This window comes from Puma concolor, chromosome A1 (genome assembly GCF_028749965.1).
Source record: "Puma concolor isolate L17-30 chromosome A1, mPumCon1.1.hap2, whole genome shotgun sequence".
Lineage (NCBI taxonomy): Eukaryota > Metazoa > Chordata > Mammalia > Carnivora > Felidae > Puma > Puma concolor.
Window position 1 is genome coordinate 205,581,441 of NC_141667.1, and position 25,809 is coordinate 205,607,249.

A 25,809-nucleotide genomic window follows, 5' to 3' on the forward strand; every position below is an offset into this window, starting at 1 on the left:
AAATGTTACTAGGTTCCTTGGCTCATTCCAGGTAACAGGCAAGATTTGGAGCAGCACAGGAACATCAATTTTAGATCAAAGAGTAATTAGATTTATGTGCTTTATAATTCATTCATTCCACAATCATTTGTTATAATGTTTTTGCATGTACACATCCTGAGCTTCTGTGTTAGAGGAGGCTCAGATCTGTCATCTATTAGATCTGTAATCATAAAATAAATTATTTAACAGTTCTTTAAGTGCATTTCCTGATCTATATGGACATAATACTCCCTTATAAGACTGTTAGGAGGATTACATGGTTTCCTGATGCAAGGGTCCAGCACAGTATCTACAGACTGTTCAACAAATATTCATGGAATTAAACAAAGGCACAAACAATTCTGACCTCAAGAAGCTTATAATCTATTAAAGGAGATAAGTAAACATAATTCTAGTGCTAGGTAAAAAGTAATATACTTAACACAAATAAAATGTTCAAAGAATTCAATAAAGGACCAACTACTTCACTTGGCAAAGAAGCAAGCATTTGATTTGGGTCTAAAAGCATGGGACAATTTGGCCATTCAGGGATCAGGAGAAAGAGAACAAGATGAATGATGTAAATGTGGAAAAAGATTTTACCCCCGAAAGTATAACTAAGGAAAGCATAGAGAAGCAAAGAAAGAGTAAGTGGTTCCATTTGGTTAGAACAAAATCCATGTAAAATAATATAGGAAGTTAAAAAGGTAAACTGGAACTAGGGCTAGACTATAAATAGCCTTGAATGCCAAATAAAGACATTTGAAATAAAAGCAGGGTATGACATGTTCTGAGTGATACTGAAGGAAAATAGTCTTGCAGAAGTAAATAAAATAAATTAGAAGATGGAGAAAGGATATGTGGAGATACCATTGAAAAGGCTACTGCAGTAGTCCAGGTGTGAGATGCAAAAGACGTAAACTAAAATAATCAAGTTGTGAATATTTTAAAAATTAAGAAATAAACTGAAAATAAAAAGACAAACTATTGCAAAAGCGATGGAACTGGAGAGCAAGGGAAGGATAGGAGATCTGACAGCAGTGGATCAACAGAATTGGTTGCTGGAAGCAAACTAGACACACAACCCTTAGATAACCTATGACTAGAAGGATGAAGATATCGTTAACATAAATGGGAAAAACACCAACTAATGTGCCTAGGAAAACAAATACAGTAAGAATCTCTCCGTTATTGCGACACTCTACACAAACAACTTGCTTTCAGTTGTACATACGCGTGTTTGTAGCTGAGACAAATAGACATACATTATATTCATATATATTCACAAATATTTGGCTTTTGCAGAATTACACACAAATACATTACACATAGTTTATAACAGGTATCTTGGGAATTTTGAAAACTTGTCAGTAAAGAATTACTTTTAAAAATATGTAATAAAATGTAGCAAATACTGAAAAATGACATCTTCTGAAGACAAACTATGCTAATCAAAGGTAGTTTTCTGTAAAGATCACTGTTTTCCGTTCTATTCAACTCTGACACAAAAGACTAATTTTACTTTTTACTATGGGAAGATCTTAAAACCCAGAATACATTAAAAAGAGTAGAGTTTGTTAAAGTTCTAGCCATTTTTCTTAGTTTGCACTTACTCTCTGTAACTCCCACTTCTCAATAAGGTGTTCTACTTCACCACCAAGAACTGTGGTGTTTGAGTCATTCAAGAGCAGGAATCCATTTTTTATATCCACGATGCCTGAGAGCTTCACTTTAGTTCCAGGTGGTGTGTTCAGGCTAAATCAAGGAAAAAAGAAAAAGAGTTAAAATACATTGGTGCTCCTTCCCCAAACTGGAATTCAGTCCTGAACCTGGTCAAGTTCTTCAAAACACACTCATAGAGAAACTTTTTTTCAGGAGACTGGCTACATAGTCTCAAGCACTTAGGATGAATCAGAAAACCATACTGAAATGGCTTAACATTGTTCACATTTTTTAAAGTTCAGGATATTCACCATGTGCTGATAGATGCAACAGCAAAATCAGTGAAAGTGTTGATATCATTGGTCTGTTCTGAAGAAAGATGGTTGTTAGAACAGCTATTAACAAGAAGGAATACAATATGTCTGTTTTCAAAGCCTCAAAGATCCTATACAGAGTAAGATATTATCTGATAAAAATTATTCTGAGGATCCCAAGCTCTGTCACTCTGTCATCCCACGTAACTTACAGAACAAAGAGTCATGAATAACCTTGCCTAACCTAACCCTTAAGTAGAGACTTCTGTGGTAGTAAGTATAGTAAACTAAAGACAATATTTATCAGCACAACTGAATACAGTGACACTAAGTGAAGACATTTTTCCCAACTTCAGGTGAATGACAGATCCAGATTTTCATAATTCTGTATCATCATTTAGGGATTAAAAACAAAGTTCTAAGTACAGGGTGCTGTACTCTTTAAAGAAACTACTATAATTACTGAATTATATCATTTACATAAAACTTATTTTTCAGGGTGCCTGGGTGGCTCAGTCGGTTAAGCGTCCAACTTTGGCTCAGGTCATGATCTCACAGTTCACCGGGCTCTGTGCTGACAGCTCAGGGCCTGGAGCCTGCTTTGGATTCTGTGTCTCCCTCTCTTTCTCTGCACCTTCCCTGCTCGTGCTCTCTTTGTCTCTCTCAAAAATAAACATTAAAAAAAAACAAAAAACACTTAGTTTCAAAACCATTTTTAGCCAATAATTTGTTACAAATTGGTAAAATTAGAAAATGTAGAAACATAAATTAGCAGAAAAAAAACTACGTAAGAACTTAAAAAACAACCGGATGCAAATTACAGGGACATTTACGTTGTGGTACAATAATTTAAAACTAAAAGCGGGGCGCCTGGGTGGCGCAGTCGGTTAAGCGTCCGACTTCAGCCAGGTCACGATCTCGCGGTCCGTGAGTTCGAGCCCCGCGTCCGGCTCTGGGCTGATGGCTCGGAGCCTGGAGCCTGTTTCCGATTCTGTGTCTCCCTCTCTCTCTGCCCCTCCCCCGTTCATGCTCTGTCTCTCTCTATCCCAAAAATAAATAAACGTTGAAAAAAAAATTAAAAAAAAAAAAAAAAAAAAAACTAAAAGCTAATTTTAAAACAAATGATAAACTACTTTTTGTATAAAATGACTGTACCTTTCTTAAACTTTCCTTAATAGGTTAAGAGGGAAAAACTGTCAAATTATTTGAAGATGGACTTACAATTTCATTAGGATAAATGATAAAAAGTCCCATTCACCACATTAAATGATAGCTCTAGTCCCAAAAAGGATAAATAGGTGCTAAAATTTTAATATAATTTTTACTACATCACCTTTAAGGCCCTAAGTAACTCTTATTCAGAGAGTACATTTTGGTTTAATTACTATTTTTATTGGCGCCCCAAAGTGCTTTTACTCTCTTTTCAATGCAATTTTTAAAAAAGCAAAACAAGATAAAAAACAAAAACAGTGAGAAGCAGGTGTTTAAAAGTTCAAGCCATTCAGGAGGTAGGATAAAAAAATTGGAAAAAAAAAAAAAAAAAAAAAAAGCACCCCAGAGAAATGCAATGTCTACTGGAGGAACCCAGTCGGTACCAGATCCCAGTGTATCTTCTCTAGTGAGTTATTCTCTTTTTGAGATAACCACTAACCACACTTACTTTGAAAAATGTCTTCAAATATTCACACGTAAGAACAGTTCTGAAGACTATTGCTTTTACAGCCACAAAAGTAGACATACTACTTCAGTGATGGGTCAATGAGCAAGTGGTAGTATTTATTTTCAATTGTCAAACTGCAATAAATTCAACAAAAGACAGAGGGCAACATAAGGGACCCTTCTCTCTGGATAATCTTGTGTTTTCATTTACCTCAGAGAAATACACAGCAGTAAAATCAGAGAAGGAGCCATTACATGGCAAGTCTTCCTGAGTCATCTGTGAACTCCCTTGTAGGGAGTCTGACTGAATTTGTCAAAAGAAGAGAGGCTGTCTTTCTCCAGAGAAACAGGAAACCTACTCTTCAAAATGACAACATAATCACAAAATCAATAAAACCCAATTTATATATGAAAATCAATATTTCAGACAAACATATATCTCCTAAGGAAGGAACTTCCTTTACCAGAGGCAGATACAGATTGAAGGGGGGAAAAAAGAAGAGAAATTAATGAGCATGGCATAGAAGGCCTCCACCTACCACATTTCTGCCTACATACCACCATCTCAAATCATGTAAGCTCTTCCAAATGGAACTTTTCACTCATTTGTTTTCAGGACACCATGTCTCTACATGTGCTATTCCCCCTCTCACCTCTCTCAAAACACCTATTCATATTTTAAGTCTCACTTCTGGCTCCCCCAAGTAGAGTTAAATTTTTATACTCCTACCTTTCAGTTGATATATACTTATTATAACTTGCCTGCTTACGTAGCTACCTCTTTAGCAGAGGAGCTACTGGAGGCAAAATCTAAACTTTTTTTTTTTTACCTTTGTACCTCCACTCATTTAGGAGAGGAGTGTGGTCTAGCAGTTTACATTAAGTGAAAAAGCTCACAAGACCCAGAACAGCAAACATGAGCATATAAAATGACATAGTAGGGGCGCCTGGGTGGCGCAGTCGGTTAAGCGTCCGACTTCAGCCAGGTCACGATCTCGCGGTCTGTGAGTTCGAGCCCGGCGTCAGGCTCTGGGCTGATGGCTCGGAGCCTGGAGCCTGTTTCCGATTCTGTGTCTCCCTCTCTCTCTGCCCCTCCCCCATTCATGCTCTGTCTCTCTCTGTCCCAAAAATAAATAAATGTTGAAAAAAAAAATAAAAAAAAATAAAATGACATAGAAAATTCCCAATGAAAACTGCCACCTCATAAAATTGCTCAAATTGAACTAATGGGGACACTGAAGATAAAGTCCTTCTCAGTGCTTTTATCCATTCCAACAAGTATGACTCTAAAAGCCTTTCATAGAAACATGAGCAGAACAGTGAAACTGGACTCCCAACTCACAACCCTCACAAAAATTAACTTGAAATGCACCAAAGACTTAAACATGAAACCTGCTACCATAAAGCTCCTAGAAGAAAATGCAGGGAAGAAGCTTATCAGTAATGGTCTTGGCAATGATTTTTTTGGAGAGGACACCCAAAGCACAAAAACAAAAGCAAAAAGCAACAAATGGGTTTGATAACTCAAAAGCTTCTACACAGCAAAAAAAACAACAAAATGAAAAGACAACATACAGAATCAGAGATAATTTTTGCAAACTATATATTGGATGAGGGGTTAATATCCAAAATATATGAAGAACTCTGTCAACATAATAAAAAACAATCTGGTTAAAAAATGAGAAGAACAGACATTTTTCCAAAGAAGACATCAAAATGACCAACAGTCATGTAAAACATGCTCAACATTACTATTCATCAGGGAAATGCCAATCAAAACCACAAAGAGGTATCACCTCACACTTCTTAGAATGGTTATCATCAAGAACACAAAAGACAACAGATGTTAGTAAGAATGTGGTGAAAAGCAAACTTTTATACATTGTTGGTAGAAATGTAAATTGGTCCAACCACTATGGAAAACAATATGGAGATTCCTCAAAAATTAAATTAGATCTACCATACAATCCAGCCATCCCACCTTTGGGTATACACCCGAAGGGAATGAAAACAGGATTTCAACCACAAATATGTACTCCCATGTCTATTGCAACATTATTCACAATCTGGAAACAACTAAAATGAATGCATAATAAAGATGTGGTACATATACACAATAAATATTATTTAGCATGAGAAAGGAGAATATTCTGCTATTTGCAACAACATGAATGGACCTTGGACATATTATGCTAAGCAAGATAATTCAGACAGAGAAAGACTGTGTATCATTTACATGTAGAACCCAAATAAGTTATACCTGTAAGAAGAGAATAAAATAGTGGCCACCAGGGAATGGCAGAGAGGGATAAGATTAATGGTATTTAAGGGCACAAACTTGTAACGAGTAGTATATAAGCCACTGAAATCTGATATACAGCATAATGAACACAGACAATAGTATTATACTATAATTATGTATTGTAATAAATTCTGTTATGTTAGCAATCATAATATACGTGTATCAAAGTAACATGCTGTACAATTAAATGTACACAATGTTATACATCAACTTTATTCAAATAAAAATAAAAACTTCTCATAAAAATAGCCAAAAGAGGGATTTGGAAAACTGTTTCTTATGAAGTTCCTTCTCCTCTCAGATAGTGGAGTGGCACGTCTCTCTAGCTTCAGTCATTTCCTAAGAAAGTTCATTCATCTATAAAACTTCTAGGGTGATGGACACAGCTGTCAAAGAAGCAGCAGTAATACATTCAAAGAAATTCTGTTCGTTCTTAGAGATTTTTGAATGACCTAAAATTTACTGAAAAAAAACTCTCCATACAAAACAACTGAATTTGTTTTAAGAAATTTTTTTTTTCAACGTTTATTTATTTTTGGGACAGAGAGAGACAGAGCATGAACGGGCGAGGGGCAGAGAGAGAGGGAGACACAGAATCGGAAACAGGCTCCAGGCTCTGAGCCATCAGCCCAGAGCCTGACGCGGGGCTCGAACTCACAGACCGTGAGATCGTGACCTGGTTGAAGTCGGACGCTTAACCGACTGCGCCACCCAGGCGCCCCCTGAATTTGTTTTTATAATTAACATTTAAGGAAGGAGGAAGTAAATCCATTCCTATTTTCCTATACAGATAAAGCAGAAATACAAACACTCGTTAATATCTTCTGAAAAATTGTAACGTGAACTTAAGAGTTCATTTCTTCTTTCCAAAATGTGTAAAACAAAATCCATTTTGAATAGCACTTTCAAACACTGTGAGAAATATACAAAATAAAGTTTCACCTTATTTTGGACATAAAACTAAATTCAACAGCGGTGCAACTTATATGACCATCAGTCATCTGCAAACGCAGCATTCTTGGTGCAGCCTGAGATTCCTCGTTGTCCTTTGGTGCAGAAACATTGCGAATTTTTTGAATTTGCAAAACACATGGACCTTCAAGCTGTCAAAACACAAAGGAATAAATATCACTTTCTAGCCATGGCTTTGTTTTTCATTTATTGTGTTTCTCTTTTCCTTTCTCATTTATAATAATTTCAGTTAAATAAGGTCAAAAGTGAAACTATATTACATACATCAGAGTTTGGGGGAGACCCTTCAGAAGGGTCGTCTGAATTCACTAATTCTGAATTCATTTTTGGAAAGTAATGAGAAAACTTTAGGAAAACAAAGTTGTGTTTCTGGATTAAAGGTGTTCAGTGTTAATAGGTGTTTTTAGTGTCATGTGCTCTAAATTATTCACATACACCTCCCCCCATCTCCTCCCATGTACATTAAGGGACAATCTGAAATTAAAGCACTTGGTAATTTTTTAAGGGACATCGACTTTACAGCACCAGTTGGAAGGAATGTTTACTGTTTAAAAACATCAAGTTTAAAGTACACCCTCTTCTGGCATTAATGAAGAATACAAAATTCCAAAATTTAAACCATATAAAGTTCAAGAAGTGTAGGCTATACCTGACTTATTTTTGCATTACCTTTTAAAGTATATTTAAATCTAATGCCTGGCCACATTTTAAACACAAAAATAAAATTGATGGACTAACTGCTATTGAAAATTTTATATAATAAAATACTTATGAAATAATTGGGAAATGATGGTAAAATCTGCTTACATGCCTGAAAAATAACTTTACCATAAAGTGTTATTTTCCACATTATAAAATATTATACCTTCAAGCAGTATCATACCTACAAATGGAAAAAAAAAAGGCTACTTTTTTGTTACATAGTCTTTTAAGTACAATCTTTCTGTGCACATTAATTTAATTTATATTTTCTGCAAAGAAAATGTGAAATGATTGACATTTACACTTAATTTCTCAAGTAAGCATGTCCCAAGTTAACAAATTTCTGCTTCATATTTACCAGTATTTTGCCTACAGAGGAATAATTTTGATATAAATTTAGTCCTAAAGAAAATAATTAGAGACAAGAGACTAAAATTTCATCCAATTTTCAGTTATAAAAAATTCCAAGTTAAAACAAGTCCAAAACCCTTAACAAGTACAGATAAGCTGCTAATTCAGGATGAACTTTTTCTTCTGCTTTGTTAATGCCATTAAAATAAGGACATTTAAATTAAGCCATAGGCAGATTATTGTTATTATAACGTTCACCATTCTCTTTATTTTACTACTCTCAGTATTTTTTGCTTAGACATTGACATATGTGTAGCTTGTGCTGTCCAATATGGTCCACCAACCACATGCAGCTATTAAATTTATATTTAAATTAATGAAAATCAAAAGAAATTTAAAATTAATTCTTGAGTCACATTAGCTATATTTCAAATGTTCTGCACATGGACAACACAGATATAAAGTATCCATATCACTACAAAAAGTTCTGTTGGACGATCAGAGATGATCTAGATTTAGGTGTTCCAAAGTGAGACTTATGCATCCAAGGGAGAGCATATCCATTGAACTGTGAGAGTAAAACATTTGCTTCTATATAATTCTTAGTAAGAAAGAAATGGAACTTTCCTAGTATTTTTTATCCAGCCTGACAAGGGCACCCTGACTCGGTCCATATGACATACAGATCACAATGCATCTTTATGGAACTGGGCAGTTCTACATCCCATGAGGGTTGAGAGAACACCTTTGCTTATTTTGTTTGTTTTCAATGTGTTGTAATAAATTGCCTCTTATTTGTATGCAGTTAAATGGATATATACCTTATATTGTTCGCTTTTAACCTCTAATACAAAACAGACAAGTAGCTTTAAGATTCCACCAAAGAAACAAAAATTGAAGATAATGCCAATGACACAAAAATTGGGTGGGAAAATGACCATTTTGTTGATCTCATACATCCTAGCTGACCATGGGAACAAAAAGCTGGGGAATAATCAGAAGTAACACCTGTCCCCAACTCCTAATATTTCCTAGCAAGCAACAAGCTTACTTATTTGTAAAAAAATTTTTATGTTTGTTTATTTTTGAGAGAGAGAGAGACAGAACATGAGTGGGAAGGGCAGTGAGAGCCGGAGACACAGAATCAGAAGTGAGCCTCAGGCTCTGAACTGTCAGCAAAGAGCCCGACACCCAGCTCAAACGCATGAGCCATGAGATTACGACCTGACCCCAAGTTGGGCGCTTAACCAACTGAGCCACCCAGGCGCCCCAAGTTTACTTATTTAATTACTCCAATTCTTGGCCTCTCTGCCCTTTCAGTGGATTGAATAGTGGCCCCTCCAAAACATAAATCTACCAGAACCTGTAAATGTAACCTTATTTGGGAAAAAGGCCTTTGCAAGCATAACCGAGGTCAGGATCTAAAGATGAGACCATCCAGGGGTGCCTGGGTGTCTCAGTCGGTTAAGTGTCCGACTTCGGCTCAGGTCATGATCTCGCGGGCCGTGAGATTGAGCCCCATGTCAGGCTCTGTGCTGACAGCTCAGAGGCTGGAGCCTGCTTCGGATTGTGTGTCTCCCTCTCTCTCTGCCCCTCCCCCACTCGTGCTCTTTCTCTCTCAAAAATAAACAAACATTAAAAAAAAAAAAAAATTAAAGATCAGATCATCCAGAATTAGGATGGCCTAGAAATCCAGTGATGAGTGTCCTTACAAGATAAGAGTAAATAAACACACAGTATAAATACACAGTATAAATACACACAGAAAGATGCGCGGTGCAAAGGCCACATGGAGATGGAAGGAAAAGTTGGAGGTTCACATCTATAAGGCAAGGAATGCCAAAGACTGCCCACAGCTACCAGTAGCTAGGAGAGAGGCATGAAACAGATTTTCCCTCGGAGCTTCCAAAGGAACCAAAGTTGCTGACACTCTGATTTTAGACTTCTGGCCAACAGAACAATGAGAGAATACATGTCTGTGTTTCAGGTCACCAGGTTTGTGGTAATTTTTATAGCAACGTTAGAAAACTAATACACCCCTTATGGAATGACTGACTTATCTGACCGGGAAGAAGATACTGTATATACTGGGCTCATCGTCAACTTTCTTTTTCTTGGGATCTAGTTAGGAGTCCGGAGGTGGGAGGTATTTACTCAGCATCTTCACTGGATTGGCACTATCATAAAGGAGTATTTAAGTCCTCCTGGTTTGTGGTTCAGTTAATAGGCCCGTTCGGGTCTTCCAATAAAACCACAACTTTCGAAGTAATTTTTATCAATTATAAAGTTGATATTTTGACCCACATCTCTCACTCTTTACTTCTCGATTGATTCAAAAGCTAAGTGGAAAAGGAGGTACTATTTATCAGACTCCTCTTAGAATCTCCTAAATTATACAGTCTTGTGATAATCACTTCTCAATGTAAATCATCAAGCCTTAATATCAGTGATTACATAATTCAGAAAGATTCTATAAGGAAGCCAGCAGATAAAGATTCTTTTTCATTATTATTTTCACAATATTCAGTTTACTATACTCCGTAGCAGACAAAATACAGATGTATGGGATCTAAATAAAACACAAATAGGAGAATAAAATGCTATATATAGTTCTAAGTTTATAAATCCTAACTTTAAACCCTGAAACTGAAATCATCTAAAGGCATCCACAAAACTGAATGAGATTTAGCCTCAGAATCTGTGTCCAACTAGTGTCAAGGGCAACTCTAAAGTGAAAAAAGAAAAAAAAAACATATAAATTTTAAATGAAAGTAATAAAAAACAAAGATTAATCTTTGCCCAAGATTCCTTTAATGTCCGGTTTTCTCTTTTGCCTAAGTAATAAGGAACAAGTAAAAGAAATGACTGTGAAAAGTTTAAATAGGTAAGAAGAATTCATCATTGTCTCTCTAGGTAAAGATTTCTAATCATAATAAATGATATCAAGTATCTGCCAGAAATATTATCTGAGGCCCCCAAAAATTCACCCAGGCTTCATTCCTTTCTCTTTCTAAAAAGATGGACACCTCTGTAATCTGAACTCCTAACCAGTCATTTAAACTGATACGGAATACCAGATTTAAATGACTCCATCAGTTTACTGATCATAGTCAATAGCACTCTTGTTTATCAGTCTCTCTAAAGGCCGGATGACATGGAACAAGTTATCTACAGTCTGATCACACCTGGAAAAACTGCTGAAACTGTAATTTTTTTAGGACTCTAGAAACCATTTAAGTTTGGACAGTTTATTTTACTTACTGTGAAATATCTGGTAGCCATTTCTTTTTATAATCACATCAATTTCCTTGAGAAATAAATTTGCTCCATCAAAACCTAACAACATTAGCATCACATTATTGCAAAGTGAGTTAAAATTAACAGAATAAAGACAGTTCCATCCTCCAGAGTCCTTTTAAGTACTTAAAATCATAATTCATTTCATTTTTTATCACTACTTCCAAAGTTTCAATAAGATTTTCTAGGGGTCATTTTTTTCCCATTCACTTTTATCTAGAGAAGTTTTTGGCTAGACTACTCACATCTCTACCTTAGGGTCCAAGCAACTGAGCAAATGATTCCAGAAAACTGCCTTGAAAGAAGAAATAGTGGTTCTGCTTTACCTTCTTTAAAAGCCTGAAGGACAGGCTTTAAATAGCATTTACGATGCTCTCTTTCTTAACCTACTTCTTTGCCTTAAAATCATTAATATCTTAATACCATTTCAACAAAATTTATTTTAATAAACACAAGGGTAGGGCAGGAAAAGAGCACAGGGGATAAAAGTATGCTTTGTCACACTCTGTCCCATTATAAGGATAATATCAGACTCAAGAAACTAGAGTGAAAGACAACTTTTTATAATGTTAGAAATTTTAGAACATTCCTCACACCATCCATTCAGGCATCTATGGTAAGTCTCAATTTGGAGAGCATTTTCCTCCAGAGAATATCTATGTTTGCTTCTGGTAGTAATGGCATTGCAGCTGAGAGAGCCTCAACTCCAGGCTAGTGAAAACGTAGCAAAATTAACCTTAGCCAAAACCTCAACGCACTGTAAATTAGTAGTACCCCCACTAGCTCCACATGTCCCTTCTAGAAGAAAGCACTGCTGATTCAGGTGCCCAGGATTCCCATATAAAAAGATCAAGAAACATGAAGTCACAAGAAAATATCAAGAGACTCACAAAGAAACAAGCCACAAAGCATGAGAATCATAAAATAATAATAATAATAAAGAAACAAATTTAAGTTTCTAAGGCCTGGAGAATTTGGAATTAATCAAAAACAGACTATAAAATAATAAGCCTGTCTAGAAAATTTATACAGAGTTGTGAACCTAACAACTAGGGAATAAATATTCTTCTCAAGCAAACATATAATATTCACAAATATATATCAAGCTATAATATAAGCCTCTAGGAAATTTCAAATATAGCTCTCAGTTCAAGTTCTCTGATCAAAATATAACTAAATGAGAAATCAGTAACAAAAAGAAAGACAAGGACTCCTGGATGGCTCCATTGATTAAGCATCTAACTCTTGATTTTGGCTCAGGTCATGATTTCAGGGTTTGTATGATTCAGCCCTGCATTGGGCTCCATGTTGACAGCGTGGAGTCTGCTTAGGATTCTCTCTCTCTCCTCTCTCTGCCCCTCCTCCCATCCCCCTCTCAAAATAAATAAATAAACTTAAAAAAAAAGACAAATGATAATATTTTATGATTAAAACAGGCAAAGAATATATCTTAATATAAACTGAAAAATGTTTAGAACTGAATGATTATGAAAATAACACGTATAAAACCTCGGGGATGTAGCTAAGGCAGTGAGGGGAGAAAAAATTAATAGCTTACATTAGAAAAGAGAAAAGAAAGTGAGCTAAACTAATAAGCTATGAAAAAGAACAACAGAATGAGCTATACCAAGGTAGAAGAAGATAATAAAGAGAAACTAATGAAATAGCAAACAAAAATACAAGGTTAGCAAAAACTAATGAAACTACTACTTAGCAAGACTGATCAAGAAGCAGAGAGTAAAGATTCAAATCAATGATTTAAGAAAAAATAATATAAACATCAATATACTTTCATTAGCAGTGAAAAAATAAAACTATGCATAGCAGTCTAAATGTGCATCAATTTGTGAATGAAAAGAAAAAAAGTGGTCTATCCATACAATGGAATACTATTCAGCAATAAACAGGAACAAACTACTGACACATTAACCTCAAAAACATATTAAGTGAAAGAAGCCAGATACAAGAGAGTACGAGTGGTGTGATTCCACTCATGTGAAATGTCAACAAAAGGCAAATTTATAAAGAAAACAAAAAAATAGAGAGAGATATAGTATTAAGAACATTAAGTACAAGGTAGCAGAATTTAAAGTCAGTGTACAATTATCAAAGAGAAAAAAACTAATCTTTAAAAAAAACCACTTTATAGCAATAAAAATAAAATACTCCAGGAATAAAGCTTACAAATGATACAAGACCTGTATACTTTTAATAAATTATAAAACTATGGAAAAGCTAAGTAAGTGAAGAGATACATCTAGGAATGTGCTAGAGGCAGCTTGTCCCAGTTGACAAGAGCCTTTGATGCACATTTCTTCCCAATTCCGGCATCAATGGTTTCATGGTGTAGCTTATAACCAGCCATGATAGTAATATGTTTGCTACAAAAAGTAGCAAATGCTACAGATCAGGGCTTTTTTCTTCTCTTGACAGAGGCAACTTATAAACCCTTCACTGGTAATATAATACCAGAAAGATGTCAACTGTCTTTAAAAGCTCATCTGCAAGGGCAATTCAATTTCAATCAAAACCCCAACATACTTTAAGAAACTTGGTCATTTGATTCTCAAGTTTATACGGGGGTGGGCGTGGGCAGGGAAAGAATAGCCTAAGGGAGAATAACATATTTAAAATCACAAGATTAGAAAAAAATTGATAATTTCAAGAGTCACAAATGATGCAGATTAATGGTATCTCCCATACACTACTGAAGTTAAGATAAATCTGGCACAACCATTCTGAAAAATTATTTGGCATAATCTTATAAAGTCAAACATTTGCTTAGCTCTAGCACATAATAATTCAATCCCTGGTTATGTTCCCCAAAGAAACTCACATACATGCATCAGGAAAAATATATAAATTTGTTCCTAAAAGTAGTTCATCTATTATCAAAAGAAGAAGAAAAGCACCTAAATATCCATCAATAGAAGAATGAATAAGTAAACTGAGGTATATTTACACAGTTTATGTTACACAGAAGAGAAAACAAATGAATAATAGCCATGTGCAACACGGACACCTATTAGAAATACAACACTGAATGATGAAAGCAGACAATATGTTATCATTTTATAAAGCCTAAAAACAAAACCACATATTGTTTAGGAATATTTTTAAAAGTCAAGTAAAACTGAACTCCATTTCTTGGTGTGGGAGGGAAGAAGCGCCAGGGCACATAAAGTAGGCAGGGTGGCACTTTAATGTTCTAGCTCCTATATCAGGCTGAGGTTTCACAGGTACTCACACCATTATTAAGCTTTAAAACATATATATTTGTACATATCAAATATTACCTTAAAATAGTTAAATAACGTACATGATATTCTGAAATTAAGACACTGCGTAGTCCACAGAAATGTCAGGAGAATGAAAGAACTAGGTCTGCCGCCTACCCAGCGGAAAAAACCACTCACAGTCAAACCACAGAACTGGTCTGGGGGCAGGGGTGTGTCGGTAAAAGAGTTCTGGGACGGGTGGGGGGGAGATGAGAAGCCTTAGTGTTGGTGGCATTTGCCAGTGACTGATTTCAAGTACCAACTAGATGTCACTGAACTCTAAACTGGGAAGACAAGCTGATAATCGGCGTTTAGGAGCTGTTAAGGAGCTGGACCCTGCACATTGCAAGCATCACCCTACATGCCTCGTCCCTTCAGTCTCACCCGCCCTGGACGCTTACCTCAGCACTTCTGCCGCTGTTACCCCAGAGACTCAGCCTTGCTGTAGCTTCTACTCCCGGCAGAGAGCATTTGCCACAGTTCCCGCTTAGTTGTGTGATTAGCCCAAGCCCGGAGCAGCTCACCTGACGAGTAGAGCTGAGAGGTACGGATGCATAGCATAGTTGCAAGGGAGGCTAGGGAAAAACTATTTCCAATTTTCTTCTTCTCCACCACCAAGACTCTAAAGATGGGAAATTCCTCCCCACCCCAGCACAGGAAAAGAACTCAGGTTCTAGGAATCATAAACGTCCACTACACTTATCTTACCAGTCAAGATTTTGTCAAGCTCTATTTTTTACAGTTTGTACAATAAAATAGGTTTTTAATTGTTCAAAAATTTCCAAATAGAAATAATACTGAATATACAGAAATAATACTGAATAATACTGAATAATACTGAATATACATATGTATATACATATATACATGTATATATATATACATATACATGTGTGTGTTTGTGTGTATACACCCTACACTAAGATTTTAAATATGTCCCCAAATGAGGATCTGTTCACTATTACCTCATTGAAAATCACATCTAAGACCTAATAGTCTAGCAAGAAAAGCAACCTCTCCGCCTCACCAAGCTGAGACAGCTGCCTCTTCATCACGGGTACTTCTGATCTAGCATGTGTTTCACTACATTAACATGGAGGTTTTTTCATCTCTCATTAGGCTGTTGGTTCCAACAAGGCATGGGCTGTCCTGTTATCTCTGCATCTCTTGAACTTATTAGCACAAACACAACATTCAAAACTCCTTGATAAATAAAGTATTTCCTTGTGTTTTTACAATAATTTACCTCCAGATCTATAAAGTATGTTAGGATCACTGTGTATCTTAAATGAGAAAACTGAGAGCAGAGGGTAATGTACTCTGCCAGAGGTCACTCAGCTAGTAAGAGGCAGAATTAGAATTCAAATGTGGATCTGTCTTACACCAAAGTCTGTCATCTTTCTATTACATGCTCCAAAACTACAACATTTGTTACATAGAGAAGCATATATAGGTATAAAGGGCAAAGGAAATGTTAATGCTTAAAAATGAATTCTGCTCAAAAGGGGTCAAGAAAATTAGGAGATACGTGGCATCTGAGTGAGGATTTGAAGAATAAACAGCAGTTTGGCTAGCCAGTGAGGGGAAGACATTGTGTTTACATGGCAATATGAAGGTGCTGTAGCAACAAAAGACAGATTTTAAGAAAGTTCCAGTTACTGCATCTCTGCAGTAAAAAATCTTTTCTGTTTTCAGTGTTCTTCTGAAGACTACATAGATATTGGATGTAAATTACTTAACATAGTATCTGGGACAGAATAGATTTTCAGTAAAGAGGAGAAGGTGGAGAAAAAGAAGAGTTTGCTGAAAATCAGGGTTCTCCTAGACAGGACAGGAGCTTGCACCAAAAAAAAAAAAAAAAAAACCAAAAAACAAGAGGAAAACAAGTCAAAAGCACTGGGGATGATGAAAAATAGCTTTGCGAAGGTAGTCCCTCATCCTTATCTCAAAATTTTCAAGTGATATTCACATACAGCAAGAGTGTAAATGTAAGAAATAATAATGATAATGAGCCAAAAAAAAAAAAAACCCTTTCTGAATCATAAATATGGTGATATTTACTAGAAGATCTAAAAGTTTCTACCTCTTAGAAATTTTAAAAACAGGATATTATAAAAGCCTGTTAAGTGAGAAATAGACATAATCTTGAATAGGTTTTCCCAAACTTGAGATCCCCTGCAAAAAGCATCAATTTATACATCAAAGTACAGCACAGAACATGATTTCTCTTACATTCAGAGCAATTACAGCAAATGAAACATGAGGAAAACATTGCAGGACTCCCAGTCCAAAGTAACCCTTCTACTAGTGTATCATTTCCCTATTTCCACACGTCTATCCTTCACCTGGTTAGCTTTTTGTTCTCTGGGAGAATTAGGAAAAAAAAAAAGTAAAGTGAACAGAGTATGTGGCTAATATATATTGTTTTATGCAGTCGTTTTTAAACTCCACAGTTCTATTAATAATTGCCAATGAGCACTTGTATTTATTTATTTTATTTATTTACTATGCTTTATTGCATAGTAAAATCAATGTTTCAGAGTAATCCACTGTTCTGAAAAATAAATGTGTATGCTTAATTTTAATAACTCATTAGAAGGAACACTGACAAACTGTATTATTAGCACAGAATAAATTAACATACATAAAACATGATACAATTTTATTTAAATTAAAACTTAAAAACTTTTTTCAATTATTTTTCTTTTTAAAAACATCTAATTTTCTAGGCTACTGGTAAGAGGGCATTCACTTTGAATTTTAAGGCAGTGAAGCCATCTTGTGGTTGATGTTGGTATTGCTGAAGCTTTGAGACAGTCCATCCATTTGTAAAATCAGGTCTTTACCCACAGTTTCATGTTTAAAAAGGCATGTACAACCAGTCGTTTCCAAAACTTAGAAGCAAAAAATAAACGCAGACCTGAAAGCCTTTCCCTTTTAGGGTTCTACAATAATGCATAATGTCATCACATAGCTGGACTGGTAACAAAGCATTTTTATATTAACCTATATTTTATAATTCTATTTATATACTTTGGTTCAGAGGCGTAAACTATGAAAATGACTACTGTAAAACATTAAGCTTAAAAAATATTAAAAATACGAAACAGGGGCGCCTGGGTGGCTCAGTCCGTTAAGCGGCCGACTTCGGCTCAGGTCATGATCTCGCGGTCAGTGAGTTCAAGCCCCGCATCGGGCACTGTGCTGACAGCTCAGAGCCTGGAGCCTGTTTCAGATTCTGTGTCTCCCTCTCTGACCCTCCCCTGTTCATGCTCTGTCTCTCTCTGTCTCAAAAATAAATAAACGTTAAAAAAATTAAAAAAAAAAATACGAAACAGTTTTGTAGAAAGAATGGTTTTACTTTTTTTTTTTTTTTTTTTTTTACTTTGTTCCATGATTTTTAGACTATAAGCCTAGGTTCAAGACTTTATATCTGAGAAATGCAAAGCCTACCGTGAACCACTCAGTAAAGAAGTTGCAAAAGGTGGTTTCCCCACCACAGTTCCCTCCACTCTCACAATCTTTATGGCCTAAAGCTCAAACATAAACTGTTTATGGGAAGTTAAGCATATACTTATAACTATGTAAATAGATGATCTATTTGGATGATCACTGGACAACCCAGCTCTTGTATTCATTCATTCCTTTTTTAATATAAAAGATAACTAAAAAATACTATTATAACAAAATCCAACATGTCCAAAAAACAGATTATTTATTCAAATACTCTGTTTACTAAATATTGCCTACATCTTATGCACAGATTAAGACAATTTACAAATACTCTGCTTACTATTGTTTATCTTATGCACAGATTAAAATAATTTATTTTGAATCTTTTTAAAATTTATTTTAAACATGAACTATAACAAACATAATTTAGTGACTGGAGCCATAAATTTATAAGGATTCAGTCATCATTAACATGGTAAAATGCTGGTTAATAAAGCATTTCAATAAAGGCACAAATAAAGTAGCTTATACTGAGTTAGTACTATCTTAGAAAAAAGCACAAATAATTCATGTCAAAAAAATATTCTTTAAACATTTACTTAGCCTAAAAATAGTTATATATTTATACAACATATGGAGTTTTGAACAAAAGGCAAATAAAATGAGCAATTCCCTGTGGGCCAGCTTCTAAAATTTCTATTAAAATTATTTTTCAAAACACCTTCACATATTAATACAGGTACTATGAAGAGAGTTATTTTTAGTGCTAAAAATAGGTAATTAAAGGAAAAAATATAACCAAAGGACAGAAAGGGATATCCAACACAATTCCTGTTTCATGTGTAAAGGGTTTATTTTAAATCTTCTCATTTTATGCATAACCTAAAGATACATTAGTATTAAGAATATTTTAAAAGATAAAATTTGGTACAGAAAATTCTACATTTAAAGATTTTAAGGTGTTTTTCATTGTTGTTAGCTGCATTCAAAAGAAATCCTAAAGAGATCACTGGGCAAAAACTCTTTGAAGCAAGGATGCTCTGTCTGAGAAGGTGGAAGAAGCAGACACAGGCCTCGTCAGCAACATCCCCACAAGCTTACAGCAGAGATGCGCTCTCAGAATCCCTGAAGACACATCAAGAACATGGAAAACAATAACCTAGAAAGCTTTGAAATTTTCTTAAATAAACTAATGTAAGGTATGCACAGACTGCTTTCATGTTAGTTACTTTTCTGGTAAAGAACTGTTACACTCATCAGACCTACCTAAGATTGCTGCCTAATCTGGGGTTCTATAATCCAGAAGCTTGCTAAATATGCTTCCCAGACCAGCAGAATCGATATCCTATGGAAACTTGTCCAAAATACAAATTCTCATTGAACTATCCCAGTTCAACGGAATCAGAAAGTGTGGGGGGAGAGGGAAGGGGAGGGGTTGGCAATCTATCTTTTATGCAGGCCTCACCGTGATTCTGGTGTACATTGAAGTCTGAGAACTACTACTACAACCAAAAAGAAGAGATGTACAGAAGCCAGAGAGAACTCTGAGAACAATGAAGTTCAATGAAAAGTTTGCGACAGAATAACAGAGGAATCAAGATAAACTAGCTTTAGCAAAAATAAACCTGTGGCAATGACATTTACAAGTCCTCTATATGAAGAATTACTCCCAAGAGAAGGTAAGCAGATGTTCTCCACTTCCAAGGGAAGATAAAGAAGACATGAACTTTAAGTTGTAGCATAAGAACTTTAGATCAAAATATAATTAAAGTCTGCTGACACAGAGTGTTGTTAAACATTAAAATGAATCGCTGAGGAGTTTATAGACTTCTTCTCTGAGTATTTGTGTCAAAAACTAGATAAGATTATGAGGAAACTGAGTGGCTCAGTTGGCTGCGCATCCGACTTCGACTCAGGTCACGATCTCACGGTTCGTGCGTTCAAACCCCATGTCAGGCTCTGAGTTGTCAGTGCAGCTTTGGATTCAGTGACTCCTGCTCTCTGTCTCTGTCCCTCCCCCACCTGCTCACTCTCTGTCTCTCTCAAAAATAAACAAACATTAAGAAAAAATTTAGAAAAACTAGGTAAGATTAGAAACTCTTATGGTTCTTTCCACCTAAACGATGACCATTATTTACATAAATGGATTAATCTCTAGAAAATGTGAGAAACATGAGAGAAGTTGTTACATCATAGATCTTTTACAATTATCTAAAATTTAAAACATCTGATAACTATATTAAATATCTAAATGTTAAAATTATAAGACTATTTATTCAAAGTCTAAACATAAACACTGAAAGTATTTATTTAAATTATAGATAATGATGTTCTTTAAAAGTTCAAAAAGTGACCAACAGCACATAAAATTCTTGGCTGACACAATTTACATGTATTTTCAAATAAAAAGAAGAAATTGAATATAAATAAATAAGAAGTAAAAGACTGAGTAGCTGGTACCTAAAAACTGTATCCCGGATTTTAAAAAGATCACTGAAAAAATTCATAACATGAATATATATATATATATATATATATTCTAAGATATCTAATTATATGATATATAACTTATATTATATTATATTATATATATTATGCATTTATATATATATATATGTGTGTGTGTGTGTGTGTGTGTGGTGCAAAATGACAGCAATAACCAAATGCATAGCTTTGACAAACTGCTTCTGATATCCTCTCGCAATCTTATAATTTTATATAAATAAATTCATTAAATAAATATGGAAATAGGTAACTAAAATTAAAAGGTACAAAAGGATCCTTGTCCTGAACTCCAGCAATATCTGGTAAGTCTCACATGTAAGTGTGCCATAATTATAATTCCTGAAACAGAAGTTTTGTTTTAAATGTTGAAAAAGTCACCAAAAGTTTAAAAGTTCAAGTCAATTGATTTCCATTTGTATAGAAAGTTACTATGAGGATGACTCTATAATCTATTCACTTCTAAAATATTTTGCAGTTGCAGTCTTTACTGACAAAAAATAATTGCAATAATTTAGTAAATGTTCATATTTATTGTAGTTAGCATAACTTAGGAAGTTAACATTTTTCTTTACCTTTTCTACCTTTCCACCATTGATGTCACTGGGGAGGAATTTCTTGCCAATTGTTCTTAAGTCTGTCTAAAATAAAAATATTATTATTAAAATATAATTGTAGAGAAAAGTAAATCTAAATCTAATCTTACTCATAAACAAAGATGAAGTTACTTAAGGTTTATAGAATGAAATTTAAGTATCTTTTAGCTGATTATGAGATCTAGACATATAATCAATCTTTTCAAATAACATAGTCCCATACATATGTTGTTTAAAGTACACTGGTAAGTTGACTAGTAATGTTTAAGGACTTAATTCTGGTCATATTCCTTTTGATAACTTTTTAACTTACTAAATTTTCTCTATTAAAACCTAACACTTGCTTTTATGTAAACTGTAGTCTTACTAAAAAACTTAATGCCCAAGCCCAAACCAAATGACTACTTTTAAATACACAAACAGAATATATTCTTGATAACTGAACCCTATGTGACCTTGCTATGCAGAGCCACAAAAACACATTATTCTACAAGCTGTGATACCCAAAACAAAGCTACATAACATACAAATATCCTAGGGAACAACACAACTGCAACAGCAAGAACAGTAAGATATTACTGTAGTAAAAGTATATTTCATTTGCTTAAATAAATTATAGAAATCTAAATTAGTGAAGAAATGACTAACTCTATGAAAGTGCAGAAGTACATATTTCTCAGCAAACCAAAGCAAAACATCGAAAGGAAAACATAAGGACTGACATAAACAAAGTTATAGCATTTCTGACATAAAAACAAAACTTCAACTGTACAATTTACATAAAAAGCAGAACCGCAAAGGATACTGTCCTCTTTAGGAAGTGCAAACTAAAGGAACGGTAGAAGTTTGCTCAGAGGAAAACTGTCAATACTCATGAAGAAGGCCTAATTATTTAAGCTAAGAAATTATCTTGGTGACTGGGAGTGTGAGGTTAGATTGCTAACCAAATTTATATTGTTTTGCTATTCCTTAAAATATAATAACAGTAGCTCGTCATCTCCTTAAGAGCAAAATAAAAGAAAACAGTGCATTTAACCACATAAATTGTTCAAAAATTCATGTTAGACTCAAGGGGAAAACACTAGATGATTAAAATTACTGTAATATAAAATGAATACATAGAAGTAGGATAGTCTCCTTTGACCACCTACAATAATAGAACATCCTCTTATTTGAAATATCAGTATGTGATCAGCTTAAGAAACGAGCATAAAATTACACAATCGCCCAGTCTTTTACCACCATAATTCATATTTTATTTCTCAATTTAATGCAAGGGTTACTCCCAAGCTACAAACTCACCAAATGGAACTGCCAGGCAAACTAAGCCCCAAATCAAAACACTTGTGAAACAATGCATCATCAGCTTTATCATGTTTGTAGCCTCTAACCAATAATGGAGTGAAAAAATTATAAAGCATATCTCAAGTTGCAAGCTTTTTCATCTTGAAAATACTGAGTAACAGATGGGCAAAAACTATTTATATTAGCCTTCCCTATGTTAGGATTGTTTTGAAGATTAAATGTCAATATACGCAAAGCACTTAGTCAATAAACTGCAAAGAGTAAGCACTTAATGAATATTAGCTATCATATTAATTTTAGTGAATATAAGACATGTACATTTTGCTATCATCTGAATATGAATAATCATCAAGCCAGTAATACAACTAACAGTTCATAAAAATATAGGCATTATTTTGAAGTCATTCAAAGGCTAAAATATTTAAATATGTATAAGAAACAGAATATATACAAATTTTATGATACATCATGGTCCCTCATTTCTGGCTTTTAGCAGTAATTACGAAATGTAACATAAACTAAAATGAGAAGTAGAAATAAGCATGACACTAAAATCCTAAACTTTGATTCATTACAAACTGTAATTAACTAATAGGACTGTGGACACTGTCACAAATTCTCTAAATTCAGGTAATTTACTTTTTTATGAAATGGAAAAAATATCATGAATCCTACCTCACAAAGTTGTTATCAGGCTAAAAGGAGACAATATATTCAAAGTTTGCCTAACTTTTAAAGTGCTGTACCCACATAATGAATATTATTTCATTATTCTTTTAGCAAAATGAAAATGACCTACCAAATCTTTAAGCATCCTAAAATCAAAGTCAATTTATAAATACTGCAAAGGCAATTTTGATTCAGATGCCATTATATCAGGATAAGTAGGACAAGTGGGTCCAAAAATTCATTGATATTGTACATAAAAATTTATGCAGGAGAAATATTTAGCCTATAAATAGACATGCATGTGTGCACACATACAAAAGATTCTTGACTATTTATTGAGTGAGTTCAATGGAATATCTATCTGGCAAATCATTTTATATTGTACAGAATCTTAAAAGAAATTTTTAAAAATCTATTTTTAAATTTTTACCAATACATAGTATTCAGTAATTTAAGACTGAGCTATCACTTAATTTACTTCTGAATAATTCAGGTTTTTGATCCCCAAACTGCATGTTGGATTTCAATGTCATTTCTTAATATTCCTACTCCCCATTCGGTAGAGTAAAAACTTAAGCGTCTTCCTTTTCAACATAAAAATCTATACAGAAATGAGTTATGTAGCTGCTGTTTTTAGAAGGGCCTGCTTTCACAAGGTTGGCCCTAGGCTGACATCTGGGAACTATGTACTTGAACCATCTCCTAACTGAAAATGTGGTCCACTGCCTAGACTATATATATTTGTATAAACAATGTGATTTATGGTGAATAGCTGCTTTTTGGAAGGAGGAGTCTAGAATTGTTTCATTTAGGCACAGAGTACTTTTGTAAGCAGTCCAATCAATGCCTTGGGTGCTGGTCTCCAGTGGACTTCCCTGAGCAGAAACAGTGTCCAGTTGTCCTTGCTTTGCAAAAGTTAACATTATGCCACTTTGCTGTCACAAAAGACCTACGTGAGTTTTCACTAACTGAAAGAAATTTGAAGATTTTCATTTTACAGAAAAAGGAGAAAAACAAAAATAGGGTTCAGTGTTTGTTTTATAGTAAGCCTTCATAGAAACAGAACACACCGCAAACAGTGAGAGGGCCACAGCTAAGCTCCTTCCCCAGGAACCACACTCAGCATCTCAGCATCAAGCCACAGTAGGTTTGAACTGTGTTGTATGCATCTGTGTTTTATCTTGATTTATTTTGTACATCCTTTAGCAAGATATGCCCTATGGTGTCAGAAAAGCCTAAGAGAGGTTACTTTTTAGGTCTGGGAACGCTCTAAAATCTTTCCACATAAATTAATGGTAATTGCTTCTTTACTTTACACCATTTTGGCTTATAAAATTTTCATAGGAATGCTCTACTTTTGGATAGCAGGGAAAACCTGCACATATATTACTGCATTTTCACTGCTGGACAAAGGAACAAGCTCAGTGTGCCCCCACACAGGAGGAGGGGGACATAAGAAAGCTGATGCATGGATTATTCTCCCAATATGTAATAAGTTATATGTAATAAGAATAAATAATAGAAGCCTTTTTCAGCTACTGATCACTCAAAAGATGAAAGAATTCAATAGAAATGCCTGATTTTATTTAAAGATGATAAGTAAGGTTCAAAGTAGATTATCTGTCTGGTGTAGACCTCATCCTAATTAAAAGTATTTTTTTTTCCTATTATGTGGCATGATAGCTTAGGCTGGAATTTTCAACCATATATTTCAGAGAAAATTATAAAAAAATTAATTCATAAAATAATGGTTATCATTACCTCTTATGTGCATAGGACAAATACTTCATCTTGATTTATTTTAAAGTTTTACAACTGAACCTGGGTGACTCAGTCGGTTAAATGTCGGACTCTTGATCTCTTGAGGTCATGACCTCAGAGCTCATGAGATTGAGCCCCATGTGGGAGCCTCCTTGGGATTCTCTCTCTCCCACTCTCTCTGCCCCTCTCCCACTCATGTTCACGTGTCTGTGGGCTCACTCTCTCTCAAAATACATAAATAAGCTTTTAAAAAATAATAAAGCTTCACACCCAATTATAGATAGCTCATTGCTATTTATCTAAATATATAAGAAAAATAAGAAAAGCAGAGATTGTCACGAAATCTCTTCCTCATCATCTTTAGAAATTTTTTTCAATGAATAGAGGTCTTTCACTATTTTTTGAAAGTAGAATTCACTTATTAGGGTACAGGTCAAAAAAAAAAGTGTATAGGGAATATTTCCCTTTGGAGTCATAGATAACATGCATAACTTCTAAAGCTTACTTTAAAAAATTTTATAGTCTATTATTAAAAACCTACATTCTCAGCTTAGAACAAAAAATGATCTTGTTAGTTTTATTGAATAAAATTTAAAGAAGCTGAAAAAAAAATGACAGAATTGAAACATAAATTTTATCTGTTTAAGTCCATTTAATTATATGTAAATTTAAGTAATTTGAAAAGAAAAAGTTATACACAGTTATACATTTATTTTATCTTAAATGTTCTTATCAGTTGCTACCATTTCTGCTTCATGTTATACCTCTTTTGCAGTGATATGATGGATTCATCAGGCAGTAATTCTCTTATAAATTTAGTTGACTATGTATCATAATGTATAATTTTAACTGAATAGATTAAATTATAATTTAATAGGTTGTTATTATAAAAGCAATATGAAAAAACTCTCACTGGGGTAACTACAAAACTGAAAAAAGAATATTCATTTAACTTACATCTAAAT

General features: G+C 34.4%; 1 protein-coding gene across 5 annotated transcripts in view; it reads right to left on the reverse strand.

Moving 5' to 3' along the window:
* Positions 1-25,809, reverse strand: part of TDRD3 (tudor domain containing 3) — a 162,090-nt gene that overhangs the window by 77,691 nt on the left and 58,590 nt on the right. For all 5 annotated transcript variants that reach the window (XM_086710860.1, XM_086710868.1, XM_086710884.1 and 2 more), the window contains exons 3-5: positions 21,089-21,154; positions 6,901-7,061; positions 1,635-1,776 (exon numbers count right to left, since the gene is read on the reverse strand). In XM_086710860.1, coding sequence (XP_086566986.1) covers positions 1,635-1,776; positions 6,901-7,061; positions 21,089-21,154 — 369 coding nt within the window. The remainder of the gene's footprint in view (positions 1-1,634; positions 1,777-6,900; positions 7,062-21,088; positions 21,155-25,809) is intronic.